The sequence below is a fragment of the Vigna umbellata genome, chromosome 9 (assembly GCF_029865625.1).
Source record: "Vigna umbellata cultivar VRB3 chromosome 9, Vumbellata_1.0, whole genome shotgun sequence".
Classification (NCBI taxonomy): domain Eukaryota; kingdom Viridiplantae; phylum Streptophyta; class Magnoliopsida; order Fabales; family Fabaceae; genus Vigna; species Vigna umbellata.
The window spans coordinates 41288003-41300545 of NC_142173.1; the positions used below are offsets into that span (position 1 = coordinate 41288003).

The 12543-nt window shown below is 42.1% G+C and overlaps 1 protein-coding gene, 1 non-coding gene and 1 pseudogene across 3 annotated transcripts; 2 read left to right on the plus strand and 1 right to left on the minus strand.

Annotated features, from left to right (window-relative positions):
* Positions 1-1684: 1684 nt before the first annotated feature.
* Positions 1685-4427, plus strand: LOC148193561 (hypothetical protein At1g04090-like; annotated as a pseudogene). The gene is made up of 2 exons (XR_015782231.1): positions 1685-2127; positions 2496-4427. The product of XR_015782231.1 is annotated as a hypothetical protein At1g04090-like (transcript).
* On the minus strand, positions 4401-4474 carry TRNAT-AGU (transfer RNA threonine (anticodon AGU)). Its single transcript has one exon. It is a non-coding gene; the product is annotated as a tRNA-Thr (tRNA).
* A 2979-nt stretch (positions 4475-7453) lies between these two features.
* On the plus strand, positions 7454-10548 carry LOC148193563 (uncharacterized). The gene is made up of 4 exons (XM_088099459.1): positions 7454-8642; positions 8898-9334; positions 9422-10251; positions 10434-10548. Exons 1-4 carry the CDS (start codon positions 7454-7456, stop codon positions 10546-10548), a joined length of 2571 nt encoding a protein of 856 aa, XP_087955585.1.
* Positions 10549-12543: the final 1995 nt, after the last annotated feature.

Below are 12543 nucleotides of genomic sequence, written 5' to 3' on the forward strand. Positions count from 1 at the left end.
ACTCCAAATGAGTTGATTCTTGTTTTGTTGGAAAGCTCTTTGAGTCTAGATTCCAACAAAACAAGAATCAAGTCATTTGGAGTTTGGTGGAGAAAGTTAAGAACAAAACAAGTAGCAAAGGTCAGAAAAACAGAGTTGGGGTGCAATGTTCATCTAGCTGGGGAGTACCGTTGAAGTTTCTGTACAAATTACCCTTTTTCCTCTGGTAATCGATTACCAGAGGAAAAAGCGTAATTTGTACAGAAACTTCAACGGTACTCCCCAGCTAGATGAACACTGCTCCCAAAAAAAGGTTTCAATATATATGGTCGAACAACACTGGAAGAAAACGTATGGTACTCTATCAAAATTGAAATTTTATTTATATAATATATTATTAGTACATATTACCCAACATTTATAATCATAATCTTTTGTTTACAAAAAACATGTACAAGGCTCATACAATGTAAATATCTAGGCAACTAATCAACATATAATTGAAAACCTATAAAATCCTAAGTGTTGCAGCACTTGTTCTCTTCACACGTTGTCATTGTCTAGAATCCAGTCCATATATATTTTTGTCTAAATACTTGCAATTGCTCCTGAAATCAACACAAGTTACTTTAAAAAATTAACACAATACCAAAATCATCTAGTCTTTTAACAAAGTTACTGATACTTACATTGTTGTAATCAAGCATACTTTTCTCATTGTAATTGAGAACATCATCCCATAGTTCAATTTTTTAACAACATACCAAATAATAACTCAAGGTTTTGTGCCTGGGAAATGCAAAAAAACAAAAAAAAGTATAACACACCTACTAGTTAATCACATCAACAAATTATATTTGAAACATCTATTATCAAACATCAACAAATCATATGTTTGATGAGCATAATACCTAATGTTCTCAATCACCAAGGCTCCTAATAAATTAGTTATTACAAAAGTCTATAAAAAAGATTACATACTTTACCTTGCTCTGGCGAAACAAATATCTCAAATCAAGAACCAAAAAATTGGGCTGCAAAAATTCCAAATATGTAAATATAGAGAAATAATTAAAAAAATAATATAATTTTCCAAAAGCAGAAACAACTAAGAGATATAAAGATTACTAACACATTTGATAATTTCAATACCCCAACCAAGAAGCCAATAGACAACAACTTACCCCAAGAAAAGGTCATGTTAAGAGAAACTTTATTCCAACCGACGAAGGAACAATAGCACGAGCGAGAAAACGAAAGCTTTGGAGAAATGACGCCAACGGTGGACCCAAGCGATACAAAGACAACACTTCAATGGCGGACAGAGAGAGACGACTTCCTCCGGAGACAACGGTGGACCCAAGCAACGAACGAACAACAGTGGATAAACACAGTACTTCGGTGGCGAAGATTCGAATGAGGAATGTCGAAGGCGGTGAAAGAGTTTCGAAGAGAGGAATAGGTTTTTCTTCTGAATATTGTTTCAAAAAGTGAAAAGTACCAAAATGTTTCTGAACATTCTTTCCAAAGATGCCCTCGAAGACAAAATGAAACTTTTAAAAAAATTTGATAAAGACAACCAATGATAATGTGACACGTATCGTTGTCAAATTATTGTCAAAAATCTGTTGTCGAAGAAACCTTTTCCTAAATAAAATGTTGTATAATTCAACGGAAGGAAAGACACGTATACTGGAATTTGGGACAAAAGAAAACAGGAAAAAGGTTGGAGAATGAAAGATGGCGAAGAGAAGAATCAATGATTAAGAAAGAAATAACACGCAAGATGGTATGAGTGACTGGGAACATGTTCTTCTTTCTCTGCATATTCTGTGGAAGAGAGAGAGAGAGTGGCAGAGAGGGTGTCCCACAAATTGATCTGCCTCTTCAAGGAAAATGACTGATCAAAACCCTGACTTTTTAAGCAATTGATAATGATGGATTCTGCGGGATCTAATCTGAACATGAATACAAAGCAGCGATTGTTGAGGTTTTTGTTCTATTTGGTGTATCTGTTTCAGCAACTGTTGCATCTCCTTCAAATGTTTCTCTTCAAATTCAACTGCTTTCCGAGACGAATGAACAACACTCTCATCACTCTCCCCCAAGCCTTTTCACTTTCCTCTCCGCTTCCCCAATGGCCTCAAGGTTATTATTCCCCAACGCACCCCTCATTAATTTTTAACTCTAAACTTGTTATTTCATATATTTTCATTCATATGTTTTTAGTTATACCATTTATATATATATATATATTTTATGAAATTGAGTGCCTATGATATATTTTGGAGTCAAAACTTGGATGAAGTTTGTAAAGTGATTTCAGTGTTGTACTATGAACTTTTTCATGGACTATGTGATAAACTTCTATTCTAATTAGAGAATAATACATAAAAGAAGGCACTGTATAATATATGTATGTAAATAAAAACTATACAAAGATAAGATTTGTCATGTTTTAGTTACTTGTGTCTCTCGATCAGTGATTAATCCGTGCTGTGATTTTGTGTATCTAGTCACAGGACAAGATTTTGCTTCTGGGATTGTAAACCTTGGTGAAATAGAAGTGCGCAAGGTCACTACGTTTGAGTTTGTTTGGAACAGCAACATGGGAAAGTCTGTTGCATTCTATAAGCCTGTGGGAATACCAGATGGGTTCCATATCCTTGGTCATTATTGTCAGCCAAGCGACAAGCCGTTATGGGGTTTTGTGCTTGTTGTTAGGGAAGTGGAAACTGGCTCATCTGAAAGAAGCAACCGTGACAAGTTCCCAGCTTTGAAGAATCCCCTTGATTATATGTTGGTATGGTGTTCCAATGCAGGAAGAAGGGAATTGACAATAGGTTCTGCATACTTTTGGATGCCTCAGCCTCCTGAAGGTTACTGTGCCCTTGGCTACTAGGTTACTAACAGGCCTGACAAACCCAATTTGGATGAAATGATTTGTGTTCGTGCTGACCTTACTAGTAGGTGTCAACCTTACAGGCTGTTGCTTGATGCTACTTCTGTGAATCCTGAGTTTCCATTTCAGGTGTGGAGTCTAAGACCTTGTGAGCGTGGCATGCTGGGAAAAGGAGTTTCAGTGGGGACTTTTTTCTGCACAAGTTGTTGGAACAAGGGAGAAGAGCTACCTATTGTGTGCTTAAAGAACTTGAATCCTATGCTACCTGCAATGCCACGCCTCCACCAAATACACGCACTTATACAGCACTATGGTCCTACTGTTTTCTTTCATCCTGAGGAAGTTTACTTGCCTTCTTCTGTTGATTGGTTTTTCAATAACGGAGCCTCGTTGTACAGAAAGGGCGTGTGTACAGGAGAGGCCATTGATGCAGCTGGCTCAAATTTATCAGGTGGGGGAACAAATGATGGGGAGTTTTGGATAGATTTGCCGAGTGATGATAGAAGGGAATTTGTCAAACATGGTGACTTGAATAGTGCCAAGCTTTATATTCATGTGAAGCCTGCTCTTGGTGGAGCTTTTACTGATATTGCTATGTGGGTGTTTTGCCCTTTCAATGGACCCTCCACTCTGAAAATTGGAATGACAAGTAGGGCTTTCAGCAGGGTTGGAGAGCATGTTTGTGACTGGGAGCATTTTACACTTCGTATATGCAACTTCTCTGGAGAGTTGTGGAGTATATATTTCTCACAGCACAGTGGTGGTAAATGGGTGGATACCTATGAACTGGAGTATATTAATGGAAATAAAGCTATTGTCTACGCATCAAAAAATGGACATGCAAGTTACCCCCACCCCGGAACATATATCCAAGGGTCTTCAAAATTAGGGGTTGGTATTAGGAATGATGCTGCTCGTAGTAATTTGTACGTGGATTCCAGTGTTCAGTACGAGATTGTTGCAGCTGAGTATCTAGGAGATGCTGTCACAGAGCCTCAGTGGTTGCAGTTTATGAGACAGTGGGGTCCTAAAATTGTTTATGATTCAAAAACTGAGGTAGATAAGATGATAAACACCCTTCCCGGGAGGCTACGAAATCCATTTGGTTATCTGATTAGAAAGTTTCCAGTGGAGCTGTATGGTCAGGAAGGTCCTACAGGGCCAAAGGAGAAAAATAACTGGATAGGAGATGAAAGATGGTGAACTTATATGAAGCTCAATATATACATGAAACCAATTGGTAACTATATGTTGTTGTACATTCATATATATAGTGAGAGAGGTTATATACTTGTGCTATAGTTTTGGGAGGAACTTCTGTATGTCTGATATCCTCCGGTGATATGTTTGGCATGACTGTGGATGATTCAATGAAAATTACTTGTAACTCAAGACCTCCCGCTTACTAAGCGGGTGCTCTAACCAACTGAGCTACGAGAGCTTCATGAAAGCATTTGAATTACCTTAAATTATAAGGTAAACAATTGAGTATATGACTAAGAGAATTTTACTCCTAAATTGCTCTCGTTGAGAGTCGAACTCAAGACCTCCCGCTTACTAAACGGGTGCTCTAACCAACTGAGCTACGAGAGCTGCTCATTTAGAAAGTAAACAACGTTAATTATATAAAATAAACTTTTTGAAAGTTGATTTTTTACAATCAATCTTTGTTCAATTTAAGGACAATATTGTTTAGGTATTTGTTAACTGTTAGTCGTATCTAACTTTGGCCTTCGACAATTATCCTATAATTGTGATACATAAAATTCACTATTTCTAAATGATTTTTAATTTGATTTGAACAAATGATTATAAAAAAAATTCATTATTTCTGAATTTTATCTCTCATTGTTAACACTGATTAAATCATTAAATCCGTCTTTTCTCCATTTTCAAGGCATTTAACGCACCAAAGAAGGAAATATTTGGCATCAATAAAAATGTGTTCCATCTAATTAGAGAACGAAAGTATAGGTTTATTTTATAGAGATATAAAGACAAAATATTCTCGTTTTTATTATGTGAGATCCCGGTAAATTAGAGATGTAATTAGATGTCAAATCAGTAATTATGATACTGCTGATTCACCTAGTAGCTTCCATCAATGAGCCGCGACACACGTCCAGTGCATTAATTGCGCACTAAGCTCTGCATGCACACACGACACTTGTCACGTTGGAAGTTTCCAATTCAGAGTTTGGTATGCAGGTGTCAGCGAGGGAGACGTTCGTTCAAACGAACGTGAGTTAAGCAAAAAGAGTTTTCGAAAAACCCTCCACTCACCTGTATCACTCATCTCCTTTCTCTGAATCAGATTTTCCAATTTCTCTGATCTCTCTCTAGAACCAGTAACCTTCTCTCTTCGATAACTCGTCTTCTTCTTCTCCGATTCACTTTCCAGAACCGTAGGAGTGTTCGTCCAGTTGAGACCTTTCATTTGGACCGAACAGAACTTGGATCGGAACTGGTAAGTTTTTTCTGTCTCAAGCTTCGTCCTTTTCTGGTCTCATGCGAACCCTAGTTGGTTGCATGAATGGGTTCTAGGTCTGAGTTTTGGTTGATTGTTTTGGTGTCTTAGTTACGTGGGAACTGTGGAACGAAACTTGAGAGTAGAAGTGGTTAGAGGAAACCCTAGAATCGTGCTTTTGGAAGATCACTGCTATCCAGGTAAGGGAAGCTTACATATATTTAAATTTATACGTGTATGATTGTATGAAAGCATGATTGGGTTGTCTGTATGAAATCTTTGTATGCGTGATTTTCTGATCTGCATGAACGAGCCCTGTTGTGCTGTTATGAATGTACTGATATGATTTTCTGGATTGTTGAGCTGCATGCATGGTTGAATCGTATGGATGAATACTATAATGTATGAATTGTTAAGATGTTGATTATTGAATATGAAGTAATCTGGAAGTGAGAGTGTAAAGTTCATAAATCTGAGATTCATTTGAAGTATAAAGTTTAGGTTAAAATGTTGAAATCTGAAAAATTGGCTAAGGTTGATAATTCTGCACGTAAATCCTACTTTTGTTAACTAACGCTCGTCACTGTACGGTCTTATACCGTTCGGTTTTCCTTATGATACTTTAAAATGGAATTCTTTCATTTGGAAAGAATTCTGCTCGAGAACGAGCGTCCCCCTTTGAGTAAATAAGCGTTCGGCCTTCTGTCGAGCGTCAGTCTTTAATAGCGTTCGACCTTCTGTTGAGCGTCAGTCTTTAATAGCGTTCGACCTCATGTCGAGCGTCAGTCTTTAATAGCGTTCGACCTCATGTCGAGCGTCAGTCTTTAATAGCGTTCGACCTTCTGTCGAGCGTCAGTCTTTAATAGCGTTCGACCTCATGTCGAGCGTCAGTCTTTAATAGCGTTCGACCTTCTGTCGAGCGTCAGTCTTTAATAGCGTTCGACCTCATGTCGAGCGTCAGTCTTTAATAGCGTTCGACCTCATGTCGAGCGTCCGTTTTAAATAGCGATCGTCCTGATCTCAAATAGCGTTCGTCCATACAGTGAATTAACGTTCGTCTTTTTATGGAAGTGTAACAAAGAATGAAAATGTGATATTGAGAGAATTATAAAATGAACGAACCCTATATGGGGTGAAATTATGAGATTGATATTTGAACGAGCGTTCCAAGGAGGAACAACTCTGATTGGTTATTGAATTTGTAAAGTATGACTGTGGATAAGTTTAGACTCGCTGTCCATCCTGATGTTCCGTGATACGCCTCTTCAAGTAGAAGGGGGTACTCATGTGTGGGAACGGCAGGAGGTCCTTAGTCCATAAGTTAACATGGGCGACGTAAGAACGGACTTACCTCGAGTGGCAGCTGTTTAATGTTACCCAGTTACTACATCACTCGGGTGCAAGGACGCTTGAAACTACACAGATTCATACAGTCCGGACGGTCTGTCTAGAATATTTATATTTATGTTTTGATTGAAGTTATATGCATATGTATGATTGTGTGATGATTTGAATATAAATGTTGAAGTATGAATTTAAAATACGTAAGCTTACCCTTGCATTTCCATTGTGTTGTCTACTGTACATGTATACTCCGTCTTGTCAAATGCAATGATCATCCGTTGTGGATGTGAGCAGATGGTGGAGCGTCCCTTGAAACACTGCTGGAAGAAGAAAATTTGGAGGACGCGACGCTGGTGGATGTTGAAGTGAAAGCCGAGCCCTAGAGCGCTCGCCAGTATAGTATAGTTTATTACGTGTTTTATGTAGACGTTCGGTTGTAATCCTGTAAAACCGTTCGTCCTTAAACTCTTTATATTATGACGTCGTCATTTCTGTATGCTTTTGAACGTTCGACACCGTTAGTGCTCGTTCGGTCTTTGTAAGACTGCACTGTTTATTATCTTAATGTAATTAATCTTGATTATGGTAATTACTATATTTTGGGATGTTACATTAGTGGTATCAGAGCAGTTTTGTTCTCTTAAGGACGCTGTAGGTTATGAGCGCATTACGTTTTTACTGTGTGCTTATCGTGTGTTTAATAAGTTAATGTTTTAACTGTTAGACACTTCTAACGTTCGTTTTCTCTGGTACAGAAAACGATGGCCCCTAGACTCCCTCCTCCACCCCAACCTAACGAACCTGATGCGTCCAACCACGCCAGGTTGTTGGAGACAGTGATAGACCGTTTACAACAGCAGAATACGACCCTAATGGAACAAAACGCCACCCTGATGCAGCAAAACCAAGCTGCCATGCAAAGTCTGGAAGCTTCCCGTGCTAGCTCGGAAACAACCCAGCGACAGCTGATGGAGATTTTAGCATCAACCAGGCACACTGCGGGAGCGTCTTCTTCCAACGCTGCCCCGCCTACTGCTGAGTGGACCCTGGAGAGTTTCCTCCAACACCACCCGGCTAAATTCAGTGGGAAATGCCTTCCTGATGAGGCAGACCAGTGGCTGAGAGATATGGAGCGTATTTATGATGCTAAGAGGTGTCCGGATGAGAGCCGCTTGGCTTTTACAGAGTATTTGTTGACTGGAGAAGCAAGTCACTGGTGGACGAGTATGAAGGCCATCTTAACGGACGCTCGGAATCCAGTAACCTGGGCGGTTTTCAGAGGCAAGTTTTATGAGGAGTATTTCCCGGACAGCGTACGTTACGCTAAGGAAGTTGAGTTCCTTCAACTGGCACAAGGAACCAAGTCTGTGTCGGAGTATACCAACACCTTTAAACACCTCCTGAGGTTCAATACGATGGCTACTAACGAGGAGTGGCAGTGCAGGAAGTTTGAGAATGGGTTGAGAAGTGATCTGAAAGTGTTGATCTCAACTTTGTGTATTCGGTCTTTTCCTGCCATGGTCGAGCGAGCCAAGGTTTTGGAGAAGAATATGGCAGAGGCAGAACGGTTGAAGAGGCAGCAAACAGTGAGTAGGGGACCAATGGTGTCCAGGGGAGGTGCTGTACAGAGGAGACCTCCTTACGCTCGTCCAAATCAGTCTTCTCAGACGAGCGGATCACAAGCAGTAGTCCCTGTCGGACAGTCTGGGCAGGGAGGTGTTGTTTGTTTTCGGTGTGGAGGACCACATTATAGGTCTTCATGCCCTCAGTTGGTGGGAGTAAAGCAATGCACTCGTTGTGGAAGAAACGGGCACCTGGATCACGAGTGCAATATGAGTGGGCGTGCTGTGATGAGGCCACCTAATGCTGGAAGAAATCAGCCAAGAGGAGGACGAGCCCAAGCTAGTGGGCGAGTGTATGCTATAACGAGCGCTGAAGCAGCGAGTTCAGGTAACCTTATTGTTGGTGAATGCATGCTGTTTGGTAGACCCTGCTGTGCTTTGTTTGATTCGGGGGCAACGCACTCCTTCATCTCGAAGGCGTGTGTTGAAAAGCTGGGATTAGAAGTGAGCGAGATGCAGTTTGATCTGGTGGTGTCGACCCCAGCAGCTGGTGAGGTTAGGACGTCCACTATGTGCGTCAAGTGTCCTATAGAAGTGGATGGGCGTAGGTTTAAAGTTAGCCTCATCTGCTTACCTCTTCAAGGTTTGGAGGTTATCTTAGGAATGGATTGGTTGGCTGCCAATCGTGTTCTTCTTGATTGTGGAGCGAAAGAGTTGATCTTCCCTGGTGTAGATGAAGAAGTTCTTTCAGTGACGCTCGGTCAGCTGAAAGAAGACATTATGGAAGGCGCCAGCTGTTTCTTGATTATGACTCACGAGGATCAGGAATCCAGAGGAAGGGTAGAAGAACGATCGTCCACTAGAAACGGTAATGGACGATCAGTTGTGGACGAGTTTGCGGACGTTTTTCCGGAAGAGATCCCTGGACTTCCCCCTCAGCGTGAAGTGGAGTTTACAATTGATTTGGTGACTACAGCCGCTCCCATCTCGGTTCAGCCATATAGGATGTCGCCTGCGGAGTTATCTGAACTAAAGAAGCAGATTGAGGAGTTGATAGAGAAGAAATTTATTAGGCCGAGCGTATCACCCTGGGGAGCGCCCGTGCTGTTAGTAAGGAAGAAGGATGGCAGCTCTCGGTTGTGTATTGACTACAGGCAATTAAACAAGCTGACCATCAAGAACAAGTACCCTTTGCCGAGGATAGATGACTTGCTAGATCAACTACATGGGGCTGCAGTATTCTCGAAGATTGATTTGAGATCCGGATATCATCAAATTAGGGTTAAAGAAGATGACATCCAGAAGACAGCATTCAGGTCGCGATATGGGCATTATGAATATGTGGTGATGCCTTTTGGAGTAACGAACGCTCCAGCCGTGTTCATGGAGTACATGAACCGCATATTCAGGCCCTATTTGGATAAGTTTGTGGTTGTCTTCATAGATGATATCCTCATCTATTCCAAGACTGAAGAAGAGCATGAAGAGCACCTTAGACTCGTACTTGGAGTGTTGCGGGAGAAAGAATTATATGCCAAGTTGTCTAAGTGTGAATTCTGGATGAAGGAGATCCAGTTTTTGGGTCATGTGGTGTCGGCTGGAGGCATCTCGGTGGATCCAGCGAAAGTGCGAGCGGTATTGGATTGGGAGAGTCCGCGTTCGGTCACGGAGGTACGTAGTTTTGTTGGACTGGCGGGCTACTACAGACGTTTCATTGAAGGTTTTGCTAAGATAGTAGCGCCGCTAACTCAATTGACCCGTAAAGATCAGCCGTTCGCTTGGACTGATCGTTGTGAGGCCAGTTTTCAAGAGCTGAAGGTCAAGCTGACGAGCGCCCCAGTGCTGGTTATTCCGGATACGTCTAAATCATTTGAAGTCTATTGCGACGCTTCTCATCAAGGTCTGGGTTGTGTTTTAATGCAAGAGAGGCGAGCGGTAGCGTATGCGTCTCGGCAGTTGAGGATTCACGAGAGGAATTATCCAACGCACGACCTGGAGTTGGCAGCGGTCGTTTTTGCACTGAAGATCTGGAGGCATTTCTTGTATGGATCCACGTTCCAAGTTTTCAGTGATCACAAGAGTCTCAAGTACCTCTTTGATCAGAAGGAGTTGAATATGAGGCAGAGGAGGTGGCTTGAGTTCTTGAAGGATTATGATTTCGAGCTGCTCTACCATCCAGGAAAAGCGAACGTGGTAGCGGACGCTCTGAGCAGAAAAGTGGTGCATATGTCGTCTATGATGGTGCGCGAGTTGAGCTTGGTGGAGAGTTTCAGAGATCTAAGGTTACAGTTTGAGTTTGAACCGAACAGCATCAAGTGCTGTAACCTTAGAATATCTAGCAATGTGTTCGACCAAATCAGAATGAAGCAGCGTGAGGATGAAGATCTGGTGAAGATATTAGACTCGCTCGTTTCAAAGAAAGATAAGGAATTCAACACAGGAACGGACGGCATGCTGCGTTACAAGGGTAGGACGTGCATTCCTAATGATGGCGAACTGAAGAGGATCATTCTGGAGGAAGGCCATCACAGTCGTCTTAGTATACACCCTGGCATGACCAAGATGTATCAAGACCTCCGGAAATCGTTTTGGTGGCCTGGAATGAAGGGTGATGTCGCTCGTTTTGTGGCATCATGTCTAACTTGTCAACGAGCGAAGGCAGAATATCAAAGACCTGGCGGATTGCTTCAACAATTAGAGATTCCCGAATGGAAGTGGGATAGCATATCCATGGATTTCGTGACTCATCTACCACGCACGGTCAGGAATCATGATTCAATCTGGGTGATCGTGGATAGGCTAACCAAGAGCGCCCACTTCCTAGCTGTCAACTTAAAGATGTCGTTAACCAACTTAGCTAAGTTGTATATCCAGGAGATCGTTCGTCTGCATGGGGTACCTTCGAGCATAATTTCAGATCGTGATACAAGGTTTACTTCACGGTTTTGGCAGTCACTTCAAAGCGAGCTTGGTAGTAGATTACAAATGAGTTCAGCCTACCACCCTCAGACGGACGGCCAGTCTGAACGAACCATCCAGACGCTAGAAGATTTACTGAGGACGTGCGCCCTAGATCACTTAGGCGCATGGGATGAGGTTCTGCCGCTAGTGGAGTTCACGTATAACAACAGTTTCCAGGCGAGCATTGGAATGGCACCGTTTGAAGCACTCTATGGGAGGAAATGCCGAACGCCACTTTGTTGGTTCAAAGAAGGAGAGCACGTACTAACTGGACCTGAGCTTATACAGCAAACGACCGAGAAAGTCAAGCAAATCCAGGAGAGGTTGAAGACGTCTTTGAGCAGGCAGAAGTCGTACGCTGATAAAAGGAGAAGACCGCTGGAGTTCGCTGCAGGGGAGCATGTGTTCCTTCGACTCAATCCAGTCACTGGTGTGGGACGAGCCGTTCGTCCAAAGAAGTTATCTCCCAAGTTCATTGGACCCTACCAGATATTGAGGAAGATCGGACCAGTGGCGTATGAGCTTGCGTTGCCACCCCAACTAACCAACCTTCACCCTGTCTTCCACGTCTCTCAACTTCGAAAATATATAGCAAATCCGTCACACGTACTGGAGTTAGAAGACATTCAGCTACGTCCAGATCGAACGTTAGAATTGCGTCCAGTTCGTGTAGAAGATAGCCGCACCAAGTACTACAAGGGCAAGGAAGTTCGCTTGGTGAAAATAGTGTGGGACGCTAAGACGGGTGATTCAACGTGGGAAGTCGAGAGCGCCATGAAGGACTTGTATCCTCATCTGTTCTTGGGTAAGTCTCTAATTTTCGAGGTCGAAAATTTTTGTAGATAGGTGGAATGTGAGATCCCGGAAAATTTTAAAACGTAATTAGATGTCAAATCAGTAATTACGATACTGCTGATTCACCTAGTAGCTTCCATCAATGAGCCGCGACACACGTCCAGTGCATTAATTGCGCACTAAGCTCTGCATGCACACACGACACTTGTCACGTTAGAAGCTTCCAATTCAGAGTTTGGTATGCAGGTGTCAGCGAGGGAGACGTTCGTTCAAACGAACGTGAGTTAAGCAAAAAGAGTTTTCGAAAAACCCTCCACTCACCTGTATCACTCATCTCCTTCCTCTGAATTAGATTTTCCAATTTCTCTGATCTCTCTCTAGAACCAGTAACCTTCTCTCTTCGATAACTCATCTTCTTCTTCTCCGATTCACTTTCCAGAACCGTAGGAGTGTTCGTCCAGTTGAGACCTTTCATTTGGACCGAACAGAACTTGGATCGGAACTGGTAAGTTTTTCTGTCTTAAGCTTCGTCC